Source organism: Microtus ochrogaster, unplaced genomic scaffold (genome assembly GCF_000317375.1).
Source record: "Microtus ochrogaster isolate Prairie Vole_2 unplaced genomic scaffold, MicOch1.0 UNK115, whole genome shotgun sequence".
NCBI lineage: Eukaryota > Metazoa > Chordata > Mammalia > Rodentia > Cricetidae > Microtus > Microtus ochrogaster.
Window position 1 is genome coordinate 813,185 of NW_004949213.1, and position 15,686 is coordinate 828,870.

The following is a 15,686-nucleotide window of genomic DNA, read 5'->3' on the forward strand; positions in this document are numbered from 1 at the left end:
TCAGTGGTAGAGCCCCTGCATAGAATCCCCCAGTGAGGGGCTGGGGTGTGGCTCAGTGGTAGAGCCTCTGGCTAGAATCCCCCAGTGAGGATTCTCAGTGGTAGAGCCCCTGCCTAGAATCCCCCAGCCCTACAAAAACAAAAATGAAACCCCAAAGTGTCTTGTTTGGTTTTTTGTTTGTTTGTTGTTGTTGTTGCTTCAACAAAAAAACTTTTTTTTTATTTGGAGAGCACTCCATCCACATTGGTTGAATTTTAGCCCCTCACTCAATTTTGATTGGTTGTATCCTGCCCTTTTATTTCTCTGATTGGATAATCTCTGAAAATCTTTTATGGAAAGGAAGAGGCAAATTCTAAACTCTTCCACCAGGGGGGTGCTGTCTGGTTTCCCCAGGGCTGCTCTTCAGGAAAAACAAAACACATACACACACACACACACACACACACACACACACACACACACACACACACAAACAGCAAAAAACTAGGATCCTTTTAGAGGTGGGAAGAAACTGCTAAGGACGGAAAGGAGGGTAAACTGGGCCCGCCCTATTCCTAAGACCACTGCCTCGACATGGTGGCTAACTTTACAGACTTTGTTCAACTAACAGAAGATCTAGGATTCCAGAAACAGCTCTTGATATGCTGTCAACGAATACACATGTATGTATCTATATAACATATGCACCTTATGTGATACAGGGTTTGGCTAAGTGGCCCCGATGGCCACACATTCCCAGTTCTTGCCTTAGCCTCACGGGTGCTGGGTTACGAGCATGTGTCACCACTGGTGCCTCATTCACCATGCTGGGTTTGGGCTTGAGTTTGTTTGTTTGTTTGTTTGTTTGTTTTTGTTATTCAGGACAGGATTTCTCTGTGTGGCTTGACTGTCTTGAAACTCACTCCGCAGACCAGGTGGGCCTTGAATTCACAGGAATCTGCCTGCCTCTGCCTCCCTAGAGCTGGGATTAAAGGTGTGTGCCACCATGCCCACCATGCCCAGCTTAATTCAATATGTTTTTTTAATTCAATATGTTTTAAAAGATTTATTTGGCGAAGCAGTGGTAGTGCATGCCTTTAATCCCAGCACTTGGGAGGCAAAGGCGAGTAGATCTCAGTGAGTGAGTTTGAGGCCAGCCTGGTCTACAAAGTGAGTTCCAGGACAGCCAGGACTGTTACACAGAGAAACCCTGTCTCAAAAATACAAAAAATACAAAAAAAAAGATTTATTTATTTTTTGTGTGTTTGAGTGGGTTTGTGTGCACCACTCAAACACAGGTGCTCTTGGAGATCAGAAGAGGGTGCTGGATCCCCAGAACTGACGTTACATGTGGCTGTGAGCCGCCGTGTGGTGCTAGGAACTGCACCCGAGCTATCTGCAAACTCAGCAAAGCTCTTAACCCTGCAGCCTTCTCTTGAGCTCCTAATTAAATATTTTTTTTTCTTTTCTTTTTTTTTTTTTCAAGCAGGGTTTCTCTGTGTAGTCCTGCCATCCTGGAACTCACTCAGTAGACCAGGACAGCCTTGAACTCAGAGATCTGCCTACCTCTGCCCTTTGAATGCTCCTAGTTTAGTATTTCTAATTGATTAGAGAAACCCAATACACCACATGTGAAGGCCCGCAAAGGTCATCAGTTTGTGAAAGTCTTTCCTATTTGAGGGCTGGGATGTAGCTTAGTTTATGGAGTGTTTGTCTGCCATACATGAAGCCTTGGATCCAGTCTCCAACATTTCTCAAACTCCAGACATGCGGATATATCCGTAATGCCGACACTAGAAAAGTAGAGACAGAGGAGTCTGAAATGCCAGGTCGCCCTCAGCAAGTGGTGAGCTTGGCTTTGTGAGGAGGTGTCGGCTGTGTATGAGTATCCTGGGAAAGAAACCCATAGTAATAATCTAATGCAATTATTTTAAATTTACATTTTTATTTGTGTGTGTGCGTGCACACACACATGTGCACATACACACGTACTACAGCATGTATGGAGAAATCAGGTGACCGTTTTCAGGAGTTGGTTCCAGGGTTGGTACTCACGTGGGCTCAGGCTTCCATGGTTCTGGCTTTCCTGCGCTGGACTCTTTTGAGGGCCATAACTGAAGGCTTTCTTTCGCTCCTTTCTTCTTTGCCTTTTCTTAGTCAGTCTCTCCGTGTAGCTCTGGCTGGCCTGGAACCCACTCTGTAGACCAGGCTGGCCTTGGAATCACAGGGTTCTGCCTGCCGCTGATTCCTGGGTGCTGGAGTTACAGGTGTGCACCGCCACCACCCAGTCATGTTTCCTTAACTGTCCTTACTGTACTCATGCTTCTGGGCTGTCAGTGGGGACGTGACAGCTTCTCACTGGCTTTTCTGGAAGGGAATGAAGACAAGGGACAAATTGCTCTGGTTGGGGTTGCCCTTCCTCCAAAAACTCCCCAGTCCCACTCCACCCCAGGGCAGAGCTCTCCTCTGGCTTCTCCATCTCAGCCATGACCCTCTGTGCCTTCCAGGCTCATTCACTTTGAGCTGTCATTGGTCTGTCTCCCTACTAGACTACGGTCCTAGGAGATGGGGACATATCTAAATTCTTCTTCCTCCTCCTCCCTCCTTCTCTCCCCTTCTTTTTTATCACCTCCCTTTTCTTTGTAGCCCATGGCTGGTCTGGAATTCTCTCTAGCCCAGGTTAACCTCAAACTGTCCACCCTCCTGTCTCAGATGTTTGAGCGTGATTATAGGCAGGTGCCATCTCGCTCGACTTCTGCTTTATCATGGCCCAGCAGCCCCCAGAACAGAATCAGAGCGATGGCTGTTTGTTTGTTACATAAATAAAGAATTGGTTCCAGGGTGTATACTGTTATTCCGCACTACAGGACTACAGGTAATTTGAGGGGACTGTCCAACTCGTACAGTAGTGAGAAACCAGTAGGGATTTGAATCTGGGCAACTTGACTTCCTATCCTGTGTTCTTATCCAACATGTCAAATGACTGGTGACTGATGTCAGCCTGCTCAGCCTGTTCTTCTGGAAATCTCTGGGAGAGCATGCAGGCTGGTGGGGAGGTTAAGGACTGTGGGGACAAGGGGGAGGCACCAGAAAACCAGACACCCGGCTGATTTTATGGTGAACGAGGGGAAGTCTGGAGGGGCTTCGGTAGACCCATAGGGGGCAGCCGGAGACGGCAGCCAGAGATGCGGGGGCGGAGAAAGGGTGGGGACCGGCCCCGCGGGGGGCGATGCGATAGCTGCAGCGGCGGCCGAAGGAGTTTCCCACAATGCAGCGCGGCGCGCTGTCCCCGGTGCTGATGCTCAGCGCTGCCCCGGAGCCTCCACCGCGCCCGCCTCCCGCCCTTTCCCCCCCGGGCCCAGGCTCAGCGCCTCGCCATGGCTCAGCTCGCCCGGGTCCTGCCCCAGAGCCGTCTGGGGGCCTGGCTGCGGCACTCGACAGCAGCCTGCGGGCCGCCGTGGCGTTCAAGGCGGAGGGTCAGCGCTGCTACCGAGAAAAGAAGTTCCGAGAAGCCATTGGCAAGTACCACCGGGCACTGCTGCAGCTGAAGGCAGCTCAGGGGGCCCGCCCTGGCGGCCTGCCCGCCCCCTCCCCCGGACCCGCAGCCAGCCCGGGGCCGGCCCGCCTCAGCGAGGAGCAGCGGCGCCTGGTGGAGAGCACAGAGGTTGAATGTTATGACTCCCTCACCGGTATGGGGCCGTCGGGGCGGAGCAGGGGGGAGCAGAGGACGTGGCTGAGACGGGTGGGTGGTAAGGGGCAATCAGGAGGCCTTAGGGCCTGAGGGTGGTGGCTGGAGGCTGAAGGAATCAGGGTTGTGGTCTGACGGGGAGACTTCAGAACTTACTGAGAACAGGAGGTGGGAGTAGATGAACAAGGAAGGGTTCTAGGATGGAGGAAGCAGGCTTTGGACTTGGTTCAAAGTTCACTTCCCTGACTTAATCTCCCCGATATGCCGCGCGTGAGCCAAGGTTAGAAAGGCTTGCCCTTCCTTCATTGCTATTTGGTTCTTAGTCCCTCACTTCAATTGTTTGGGAGACCTCCAGCTAACTGCCTTAGACATGTCTGCCCTGTGCCCTCTAGCGGCGGCGCAGATCGATTCTCTACTAACGAGATAGTAGATTGGCGTCCCCTGGTGGCCAGAGCAATCCCTTAGCCAAGCAGAAGAGGCCAGGTTACTTGAGGTCATGTGAGTCCTAGGGGGTTCAGGGGTCTCCGCACCCTCGCAGCTTGCCTCCTGCAGTCGGAGCTGGTGAATTATGAGCGTGTGCGCGAGTACTGTCTCAAGGTGTTGGAGAAACAGCAGGGCAACTTCAAGGCCACCTATCGCGCCGGTATCGCCTTCTACCACCTGGGTGACTATGCGCGTGCGCTGCGCTACCTGCAGGAAGCTCGAAGCCGGGAGCCCACAGGTGAGTGGCAGGGCTGGGTGGAGCTGGGCAAGGGGTTGGAGCAAAGGAAGCCCAGGCAGGAGGGCCAGGGCAGGTTGGAACTACCTCAGTGAAGTGCTGTGGCCAGCTCTTGGTCAAGGCCATCCACCTTCACCAAAGGCTTCCTCACCCTGTTCCTCCGCCATCTCCCCAACCCCTCAAACACGCAAAGCAACTAAATCCCCAACCCATCGACCCCGTGTCCCTGACTGCTTACCTAGGACTGTCTTGAACACTTCCCGCCCCACACCCACATCCCCTACTCCCTCCCAGTCAGCCAGCTCCTCGGCAACCTTCTGCCCTCCACGCCTGTGCCCAGAACACTTGTCCTCTGCCCTTGCAGAGATCACTCAGGGTATTGTTTGTCCACGTATGTGTAGGCATGCCACAAGCTGAGGAGGAGGACAGAGGGGACACAGCAGGTGCTGGGTGAAGGGCTGTGGGATCAGAGGCAGGATTAGCTCTCCTGTCAAGGGGTTTGCTGAGAACAGTTGTCACTGGGGGATGGGTGGAGGTGTGACAGGAGCCTCTCCTGCTCAGTGCGGCACGTGTGAGACTGAGGCGTGAAATGTCCCCAGTGGTTGCTGACAGCCCAGGTGCTGGGGTGGAGCCACTGGCTGGGAGCTGAGGTCATGAGGACACTGCCCTGTCTCAGGACACCAAGATAAAGTTTACGTTCCTCCCCTGCAGACACCAATGTTCTCCGCTACATCCAGCTGACTCAGCTGAAGATGAACCGTTGCAGCCTCCAGCGGGAAGACAGCGAGAGCGGGACTGGAGGCCCAGCTCGGGATGTCCTGGGCTGAGGGCAAAGGGCAGCCTCTACCTTATTCCCTCTAACCTCACCAGGCAACTCCCCCTGGCTCATGTGTTTACTGGTAAAGCGCCTGCCACTGGTGTCTCCTTTGTGTTGTGTTATTGTGGGAATGAAACAGGAGATCCACACTTGGGTCTCACTTCCTCAGAAATCAAGAGGCCCAGGACGAAGTGTGAGGTGTAAGGGTTTCCCATTGTGGGGTAACTCAGCATTAGGGCCCAGGCTGGGGAAGCATACACAGCCAAGCTTGGTAGGGGGCAGGGGTTACCTTTAATGCTGTGTTTTGTGCCAAATCCCCCACAATGTCCTGTCCCTGAGTATCCCTGCCCACCCTCTCCCCACAGCAGGTTGGGCTCAGAGCTCCACCCCCTGGGGTACAAAGGAATAAATTAAGTGTCCTCCCCTCCCCTCTTCCCCAATAAATAGAGTGAGTATCCTGCCCAGGGCCTCCCCCACCTTGGGGCATGATGGGCTGTGGCGGGGCCTGGGGCACTACATTCATGGCTGCCCAGGCGGGTGGTGGCAGGCAGGTCTCAGTGAGAGCCATAGGCCCCACACAAGGGCACTGTGTTGTCCTGGCTCTGGCCCTCCATGTCCATGTCCAGCAGTGTGGGCTGCACACTGGGGGGCCCAGGGCTCTCTGGAGTGTCTGGCCTGCTGGGAGGCGAGATGCTGAGTGTCCGGCCAAAGGAGACCAGTTTCCAGGGGTCCAGACGGGGGCGGCTGGCAGCTGGCCGGGGTCTTGGGGCAAAGGTGAGGGTGGTGGGACGGCCAGGGAACTCCAGGGGTCGGCGACGGTTGGGGAACAAGGCCTGAGGGTCGGGTAGTCGAGGGAAGTCAAGGGGGTCTCGAGGACCTAGGGAAAGAGGGTCACATGGGTGAGGGGTTGGGGTAAAGGGTGCCATTTCTAAGCCAACAACCCTCCTCGGAAAGTGGTGTTCCTGGCTTCTCCTGAAACTTCTCAGTCTTGCTCTGCCTGTTCCCTAGTAAGACCACAGCCACCAGGAGCCCCACATGAATGGGTCCCACAGCTTCCAATGGCTCATTCATCTGGAAGATGGTCTTTTTAGGTCTTGGCGACAGGGTAGCCTGGAATTCTGTGTAGCAGAGAATGACCGTAAATGCCTCCCCAACCTTCTGCCTTGGCCCCCAGAGTGCTGGGGTTCCAGTGTTTGTGCAAACACCAGTTTTCTGTGGTGGTGGGAATCAAATCCTGCGTGTTAGGCAATCACTCACTCAAAGGAGCTACAGCCCCAGCCCAGTTTTCCCCTCTTTGGGACAGGGTCTCATGTAGCCAAGGCTGATCTCAAACTCTGTATGTAGACCAGGATGACCTGAGTGCTGGCTTCCCAGGAGAGTGCCACCAGCTCACATGGTCATCTCTGAAGAGAGATCAGCACCTCGCTGGGGCAGAGATATTCAAATCTGACCACAGCGGCTATAAAACAGAGGCTGCCGCGGGTAGGGCAGAGCGAGTCCTGACCTGCTGTCATTTTGGCAAAAATAAGTAGACAAGATCGTGCCGATAGCTACCCCTGCTTCCAGTCGCCATCAAGTCACCCGCCCGCCCTTGCAGGTATTATACTGTCACCTCCAATTGGTCCCGTCTCAGGCATCCCGAGACCCACCGTGCCTCCAGCAATGAGGGTAGGGGGCGCAGAGGCTTCTTCCCCCGTGCTCCAAAGGAGAAAGGGCAGTGGCCTGTGATGGGTGGCCTCACTCACCCTGGTTAGTGAGCTCCAGAGGTTCTCGTTGCCTCAGCGCCCCATCCGATGGGGTCCGCCTGTGTCCCCGGCTCACTGCGTGTGCGGCGGTGACGTGGGTGGGCGTGAGCGACTGGCGGGGATCCTTCTTGAAGCTTTCCAGCTCCACGTCCACAAGGGGATTGGTGCTGGGTGAGGACACCAGGGGAGAGGGCGGCGGGGAGGGTACGGCGGGCGCAGCCTCGTCGCTGTCGGACCTCAGTAAGGAGCGCGTAGAGTTGCAATCGGACACAGAGGACAGTGACACCAGGGTGGCCGAGGGCGCCAGGCCCAGGCAGGGAGCTGTGTCATCACGGCGACTCCCGGGGCGCCCAGTCGGGCTTAGACCCCGAGGAAAGCGGCCAGGACGTGGGAAGAAGAGGCTGTCCAGCCAGCGCCGCTGCTCCTCGCCGTCCCCAGCACGCGCCTCGGCCACATCGGCGCCCAGGCCTACGGCGCCCAGCAGCGTGGCGCAACCCAGCAGCGCCAGGTCACAGCGCCTACGGGCTCCGTGTCCTGGCCGGGAGGGGGTCACAGCCGGCGGCTCCCATGGCGCCTGCGCGCAAGGAGAGGGCTCGGCGGGCAGAGGCACCTTGAGGTAGGACGGGGTGGAGTAGGGGGAAGGGGGCACGCTGTTGCCTTCATCTGCCTCCGCAAACTCTTCTGCAACCGGAGAGGTCCATCACTCGGCTGATCCCACCTTTCCTCACCTTCCCCCAGACCTGGTGGCAAGGACTTCCCCCAATGACCTCCAAAAGCAAGATTCCCACTCTACAGATGCCACTAGATGTCACCCTCAAATCTCTCTCCCCAAAGCCTTGCTTCTGAAAATGAGCGCCAACCCCCAGGCCAGGAGCTGCTGTTTCTTCTTCTGGGTATGTCTGCCTAGGCCTGATTGCTGTTCCCTCGGCCACAATTTCTCTTGTCCCCTCCACTCCCCGGAGCACCCACACTCTCTTACCCATCTCATTGAGGCTCGCAAAGCCTGGGGCCATGGGGGTGTGCTTGGGGGATTTGCCCAAGTTTGGGGCGCTTGAGGACCACTGCTTGCTTCCTTCCCCCAGGGCCTTGAGCCTGCAGGGCACAGGGAGATGGCGTCAGGGCATGGGTTAGGCAGGCACAGGGGCAGGCAGCTAAACACCCATACCTCTCCTCTCCTCCGGCCCGCTCCTTCTGCAGAGTGGAACTGGGGCCCCATGTCCTGCCCTTCTTCTTGCCCCCAACCAGTTCTTCCTTCTTTGGTGGCCCACTTCGGCTCCATGTTCCACTGCCACTGCTGCTGCCACAGTCCATGGGAGTCACTGGGTGGAGAGGAGTCATAAGTGAGTCATGAAGAAGGAGACCCCGGTCACCCTAGGGACCTTTCTGATGGCTACTCCTGCGGTAAATCTTTCCCTAATGTTCCACTGCTATTGGGGCCCCTCAAACCCAACACAGCAATTGGATTCTTCTTAAGACACTCCCCCCAACTCCTGAGCTGGTGTCCTCACTCCCCTTCCAAGGCTTCAGCTTCATTCTAGCCGGCACAGCCCTGAGCTCTGGGGTCTGCGGCTCTCTTTCCTCCATGCTCCTGAATTCACCCTGTTCTACTATCTCCTAGTGTGTGGCTCTCTGGTGGAAAGAGACCTGACCCCCGCCAGGTCGTTCTCTGATCTTCACCCACCTGCACACACATAAACAAACAGCTATAATAAGCACGAGTTACAGATGCTCCTGGAAGACAGAGCAAGACCCTTACAACAACAAAAGGCTGAGGATGAAGCTCAGTTTGCAGTGTTTGCCTCTTGTACACCAAGCCCTGGGTTTGCCCCCCCCCCGCCCCCGCACTGTGTAAACTGAGCATGGTGATGTGCCTACAGTTCAGAACCAAAGAGGTGGAGGTGGAAGGTTCAGGAGTTCAAGGTCATCCTTAGTTACACAGTAAGCTCCAGGCCAGGCTGGGCTACATGAGACCCCGAGTCAGGCAAACAAAGGGACAGGTTCAGTAGTTTGGGATTACACTGCCTGGGTTCTGCACACTCCCCTTGTACTGATGCACTTGGCAGCCTCACCCCTTCGCCTATAGGAATATGCACACACCCTCTCCAAACAATGCTCCTAACCCAGACCCCCAACTTAATGCCAGGCTTCCCCTCTTCAAATAACATAGATTTCTCCACCCCTGCTAACAATCAGATCTGGGTGGTTCCCATTTAAATGTACCCCCAAGTATCTGGGCTGACCTAGTATGAATTGGTTTTAGGAACAACTTTAACCTCAAGTCAACTTTTAAGGTAAATCCTCCATTTCCCATCTTATGCCTATGCATAATTGGACACAGGCATACCTATACATTCACAAATGTACACGCACGCACACACACGCACATACACATGCACACAAGCGCGCACACACACGTACACACGCACACACACACGCGCACACACATGCACACACATATGCGTAAACACACGTGCACACACACACATGCGCGCACACGTACACACGCACACACACATGCACACACACGCACGCACACACATGCGTACACATACGTGCACACACACATGTGCACACACGCACACACACACACACACCAACAACAACGGCAAGGGCTAAACTTAGTTGAAGAACACATGCTTTACACACATGAGGCCTTGAGCACTGCCAAACATTTTTAAAAAATCAGGAGCTGGAGAGATGGCTCAGGGGTTAAGAACACTGGCTGCTCTCTCAGAGGATCTTGGTCTGTGTGTTAGCACCTACATGACAGCTTAAAGCCGCCTGTAACTCCGGTTCTGGGGGATCTGACTCCCTCTTCTGGCTTCTGCAGGAACTGCATGCACATGGTGCGTATTCACAGAAGCAGGCAAAACACCCATACCCAAGAAATAAAAAATAAATAATACAATCTTTAAAAAAAATACAGTTTTAAAAATCAGATTCTCTGTGTCTCCAGGGCTGTATGTTCTGGCTCTGCATCCCCTCTCCACAGAACACTGCTTCCCCTGCTTGCTCTGCCAAGCTGACCTTGAGGCTGGACCATGCCACTCTGATTCTTAGCCTTGCCTCTGCTGCCCCTCCTGCAGGGCCACCATTCCCTCCCATGGGGCACACCAGTTCCTCCACTCTAGGCAGCACCAGTCTTTCTGTGGCCTCCCCTCTCCTGGGCTGAGGATGCCCAGAATGCTGCCCACCTCCCATTTCTAGGTGTGCTGAAGTGGTTCTGGGGAAAATGAGCATTTGAGCAGACAGGGTAGACGATCTACCTTCTCCCATCAGTCTACTCCAGGCCCAAACAGAACAAAGAGGCAGAGGGAGAGCCTACTTCTGGGCTTCTGGAACTCAACCTTGAGCTGCCCTCTCTGAGTCCCTTGACTTTGGATGTGGGTGTGGTGTAGAGCAGCCTGTTTCCTGTCCCTCCAGCTTGCAGGATGGATGCATGTGCCAGGGTCTATAACTCTGATCCAACCCTCTTAACTACAGTCTACTGATGGAGTCTCTCTGGGGAACCCTAATACATTCTCCCTCTGTTTTTGGTGCTGGAACAGCAAGCAAGGTTTCATGATATGCTACATACAGGCTCTCCCCCTGAGCTGTACTTAACTCCCAGCACCAATGTCTTATCGTCTACTCTGTTCCTGGAAAGGATGCTGTTTAGTGATGTATGTGTTAGCTGCTGCCCCGATGAGAACCAGGCAAGCCAGCCATATACTCAGAGGGTTTTCTGACGCACTGTGCGGGCCTTGTGTATACTCACAGCGGATGGCCCTCAAGCGGGGAATGATGCTGGGGCTGGCAGGAGGGCTGGCCCCATCGGATCCTTTCCTCTTGTCTAGGGTAGGAGAAGCCTGGACGGTAATCTTATGTTCAAATCCTGAAAGAAGAAAGAGGCGTTCCTAAGTGCATGGCATCCTCTGCAGGAACAGGAACTGACAGCAGGGGGCATGTGGCACAGGTTCTCAAAAGTCCCAGACTCATCAGCACCCAGAGCAGCTGGAATTCTCTTGAAATGGAGATTCTTAGGCTCTCCCTGAATGAATAAACTTAGGGAGGCTCCAAATATAACTAAACTAAGGATCCAGACCTGAGGGTCCACCAGGGCAGCAGTTAAATACTATGTGAGCACGGAGCACTTGGGGCACCTGAGGGAGTGCAATTTAATATCTACTTGTGACTAAGTTTAAGAAAGATAGTATGTTTGGTTGCTGGAGGCACTGAAGCATGCTGGAAACAAACTGGGCAGGCGAGTCTACCTTCATCAACTTGTAACGTTTATAAAATATTAGTATAAATTTAAAAAATATACCAATATTTGCAGTGTCAGGGGAATATTTGCAAGCCCACGCCCTCTGCATGCCAGGCAAGTACCTAACCATTGAGCTACCTGCCCAGGCTCCCAGATCATTTGTGGGGGCGGTGGTAGTGCTGGGGATGTAACCCCGGGCTCTGCACCTGTTAGTGCAAGTGCTCTACCACTGAGCCACACCCCCAACCCCTCTCTGAGCCCCTGGCCCAGCACCTGTTTTATTTCCGGATACGGTCTTGCTATGTAGCTCAGACTGGCCCTGAACTCTCTCTCTATCCCAGCTGGCTTCAAATTGATCATTTGCCTCTGCCTCCCAGTGTTAGTATTATAGGTAGGCCCCATCATGCCTGACCTGGAAACTTAACACCTAGATCAAGACGTGCTATAAATATAAAACACACTGGATCTCAATGATTCAGTGTGAAAACAAGAAAGCAACATCTTGTTTTTTTTTTGTTTTGTTTTTTTTGTTTTTTGATAAAGCTTATATAGCTATACTGGGCTGAATAAAACAGTGACTATCCCACAGTTTCTTTGTATTGTGATTTGAGACAGGATCATATGCAGCCTAAATTGATTTTGAATTTGTTATACCGGGAAGACAATCTTGAACTCCTAATCCTCCTGCCTCCACCATGCCTGGCTTCTTTTCAGCTTTTCAATGTGGCTGCTGAATGTTATGCCCGTGGCATATCTCCACTGGCTGGTACTGTTACCAGCCATGCTGTGACTTTTAACCTCAGTCACATGTGCCAGGTAGGGAATTAAGACTTTGTTTTCCTTTTGAGAATCTCAACCCTTAACCAGGATGGCCCAGTCTAGCCTTGAGCTTTTAGTGATTCTCCTGCCTCAGTCTCAGGATGGATGCTGGGATGACAAGTATGAGCCTCCACACCAGGCTTTTTGGGGTATGATACATTTGCAACAGAAAAAACTTTAAGGTACTGAGGGGTTAGCTCGATGGAAAAACAAACTTGCCTAGCATGTATGATACCCTGGCTCAGATAATTGTTCAAACAAATCAAGCAGCCCTCTATGGAGACATAGCCCCCAGAACGTTCTGAGGGGCGCTCAGGGGACCGGGTGGTACCGGAGGGCAGGCTGATGTGGCTGCTGCCTTCCCGCAGCTTGAGCAAGCGGCTGCGCTTGAAGTTGCCCTTGCGTTTGCGGACCCTGGGCTTCTCCTGGCTCAGTTGGCTCATGAGCAGATGCAGCTCGCGTTCTACGATGTCCATCTCTCGCTCTGCCAGCTCCTGCTCGCGTCTCCGCAGCTGCTCTTCCTGAAACCGCTGCTCCTGAGCGGCTCTCAGTAACTCCTCTTCTCTGCTACGCAACTCCTGGAGGGAGGAGGGCGGGTCTAAGCTTCTGGGGCCGCCCGCCAGTGGTCCCGGGGCAGTTGGGTCTTGTGGGCACCAGGCTGGGGTTCACACTCCAGTTCATACTTAATTAGCTAAGGTGAGAGGCAGGGCAGGGTGCTGAGTTAGAGCCAAACGGGGGAGGGCAGCATGCATCACCATGCCTGCTTTATGCTGTGCTGTGCCGGAATCCAGGGTTTTGAGCATGCCAGGCAAGTGCTCTACACCCCAGCTATACCACTACCGCCTTCACAGCTCTCTGGTTTGTTAAGTAAACTATCCTTCGTAAAACAAGCATCCACAAAAGCAAACAGGAAAACTTCAAATAGGCCCAAAACAGAACGGCACACCTATTACCCATTATCTCACTTCAATGGTCACCTACACCTGCCAAGTCTGTTCCTTTCTTTCACCCCCTCTTAATGTTTGCTATCATACTTAAAGCCAATCCCAGACAGCATGCCGAATCACCTGTAAGTACTTCAGTACAGGCGGCCTTTTTCTTATTAGTCCAACAGGAAACTGTCTTAACATGCAAAACACCCTGCATGGACCCAAAAGGGGTGAGGGGTTTCAGGGAGCCTGGATTCTGAGCTGCCCAAGGCATCAGAGCCGGGATCCTGCTGCACCCCACCCTTGTCTCCTGCCTTCACCTTCTCCTTGGTCCGAAGGTCATCGAACATGTGCTGAATCTCTAGCTTCCAGTCTTCCTGAAGCGAGTGGAAGGACTCCAGTGGCATCTGGAACAGGGCCGACTGTTCGATGACCTCCAGCTGCTTCAGGATGCTGCCAAAATCCGGTCGCCCATGAGGGTCTGGGTCCCAGCATTCTGGGGTGGGAAGTGGGGTGAGGGTCAGCATCCACGCTCAGAGCAAGGCAAGACTTAGCTAAGTTCCTGTTAACATGCCATGGGAGACAATGGGGGAGAACCCCAGATCCCTCGAAGGGATCCAGGGTCAGACAGGAACCCCAGTGTCCCATGCCCTCAGGTGCTCACATGGGTCTGGGAGCCATGGAAGCAATGATGGGGATGACATCCATAGGACCCCTGGGTTCCAGAGCCTTCTCCCCCATTTTTGGGCCCACTGGAATGCAAGGATGGCATAAAGGGGAGAGGTGTGGCCCATGGGACCCTGTCCCCAAAGCTGAGCCTACCCTCTCCACAGGGCCCTGGCTCACCCTCCAGTAGGCGGGCAAAGGGCTCGGGGCACGTGGAGGGGATGGGTAGCGTCAGCTTGTTCATAGCCACACCGTAAGCCACGGCCAAGGCGTCGATTTCTCGGTAGGGGACCTCCCCGGTCAGCAGCTCCCAGAGCAGCACCCCGAAGCTGCAGGCAGGGAGAGGGAGGGTGATGCCGCAGCCCACCCCAGTCTTCACCTGTACTCCAGCCCTCCCTTACTCCTCCTTCCAGCTGGCGAGGCTACAGAGCATAACTGACCTCCACAGGTCTATTCTTCAGAAGGCAGACAGGGCTGTCTCCCAACATTTCTGACCACTTTCTGGCCCCTACTCAAAACTAGTGTGGGACCCCGATGCCTACCAGGAAATCCTGCCTATTTTATTTATTTTTATTTTTATACAGTCCCTCTAGTTCTAGCTGGCCTGGAACTCACTATGTCAACCAGCCTGGCCTCAAACTCAGAGATCCACTTGCCTCCACCTCCCAAACGCTGGGATTAAAGGGACCAACACTGTACCCAGAGCCACATTTTAATGAAGTCATCATTTATTTCTCTTTAAAACCTGCTTTATTGTGGACGGGCGGGGGCACGGTTCACATGTGGAGGTCAGAGCACAACTTGCGGAGTTGGTTCTCTCCCACCATGCGGGTCCCAGGGATCTAACTCAGGCTGTCAACCTTGGTGGCAAACATCTACCCACTGAGCAATCTTGTAGAGGCTAAAATCAGATCTTAAAAACTGCTGAGGATTCAATCTAGGACCTCATGCATACTAGGCGAGCACTCAGGCCACAGCAGCTGCAGCCTCCTCTTCCTCCGCCTCCAATGCAACTTAGTCTCACCATAGCCAAGGCCAACCTGGAGCTCACTGTACGTCCATGATGACCCTGAAACTTCAAGTCTTCTGCCTCGTGAGGACTGTAATTACAGATGTATGCCACCATGCTAGGAAGCACACATCCTACGCACTGACCTTTGTTGACCCTTGTAGTGTTGTCTCTAAAGAGCCAGGCTCTTCCAAACCTCTGACCATTGTATAGGCTGTCCCTTTTGTCAAGAACACTCTTCCCTTTCTGCATTTTAACTTTGTCCTTCAAGTCTCTGCTGATGTTGCCCCCTCTGCAAGAAAGCCTTCCTTGACCCTTACTTGTCAACACAAGGTAGGACGATTCCAGACTCACCCCACTGTGCTAGGCAGGCTTAGTCATCCTTACAATAAAGCTTCAAGACAGAAGGCACTGACAGGATCTCATCTTGCCATCCTCAATGGCAAAGGGCACCCCCTTTCCATCTCCTTTCTGGTTGGAATGTGGGTACAAAGTCTGGAGCTCAAGCAGCCATTCTGGACCACGATGCCCACCATCCCCGTGTGGAAGCCGACAGGGTAGGTTTTGATTGCTACTTGGACCGAGGAGTGCTACTGATACCTGGTGGCTGGGACACATGAGCACCTGGTGTCCTGACCTGTGACACTACCACCTTATTCAGGAACACAGCCAGAAGGAGCCTGTGAGGCTGGGGCCCCTAATCACCAGGGCATCCCAAAGATTTGGCCACACATACAAAGGTGGCTACACCTTCAGCAAACAGCGGCTGTGCCAGAGAGCCAGTGGGAACTTCTGTCTGACTTGGCTCTGCTCCAAAACATTACGTTGTGGTTTGAACAACTTGCAACCTGACTAGTGACTGACAGTCAATGGAGACACCAGGATGGGACTCCAATGGGACCATGTATTCGTATCTGTCACAGGGGCTAGTGTTCATTGCACCGAAGAGCAGGACCCAGGGTGTCCCTCAGCCACAGGTTCCTCCTCAGCCCTTCCTGCTCTGCTGCAGTTCCGCGTTCTGAACACTCAGCTCAGCACCTGCTCCTTGCCCTTTAGAACTCAGTTCACCA

The 15,686-nt window shown here is 53.6% G+C and overlaps 2 protein-coding genes across 5 annotated transcripts in view; one reads left to right on the forward strand and one right to left on the reverse strand.

The window, feature by feature from the left end:
- Nucleotides 1-1,954: 1,954 nt before the first annotated feature.
- Nucleotides 1,955-15,686, reverse strand: part of Map3k10 (mitogen-activated protein kinase kinase kinase 10) — a 22,668-nt gene continuing 8,936 nt past the window's right edge. The window contains exons 3-10 of one of the 4 annotated variants that reach the window (XM_026778232.1): nucleotides 13,788-13,936; nucleotides 13,262-13,437; nucleotides 12,344-12,590; nucleotides 10,705-10,821; nucleotides 8,113-8,266; nucleotides 7,927-8,039; nucleotides 6,948-7,628; nucleotides 1,955-2,346 (exon numbers count right to left, since the gene is read on the reverse strand). In XM_026778232.1, coding sequence (XP_026634033.1) covers nucleotides 2,297-2,346; nucleotides 6,948-7,628; nucleotides 7,927-8,039; nucleotides 8,113-8,266; nucleotides 10,705-10,821; nucleotides 12,344-12,590; nucleotides 13,262-13,437; nucleotides 13,788-13,936 — 1,687 coding nt within the window. In that variant the 3' untranslated portion in view covers nucleotides 1,955-2,296. Of the gene's footprint in view, nucleotides 2,347-5,400; nucleotides 6,080-6,947; nucleotides 7,688-7,926; nucleotides 8,040-8,112; nucleotides 8,267-10,704; nucleotides 10,822-12,343; nucleotides 12,591-13,261; nucleotides 13,438-13,787; nucleotides 13,937-15,686 lie in introns of those variants that run through there. The other 3 variants (XM_005371601.2, XM_013355344.2, XM_026778233.1) reach the window with 3 other exon arrangements.
- On the forward strand, nucleotides 3,153-5,307 carry Ttc9b (tetratricopeptide repeat domain 9B). Its single transcript, XM_005371600.3, has 3 exons — nucleotides 3,153-3,668; nucleotides 4,206-4,388; nucleotides 5,097-5,307. Exons 1-3 carry the CDS (start codon nucleotides 3,248-3,250, stop codon nucleotides 5,210-5,212), a joined length of 720 nt encoding a protein of 239 aa, XP_005371657.1. The 5' UTR covers nucleotides 3,153-3,247; the 3' UTR covers nucleotides 5,213-5,307.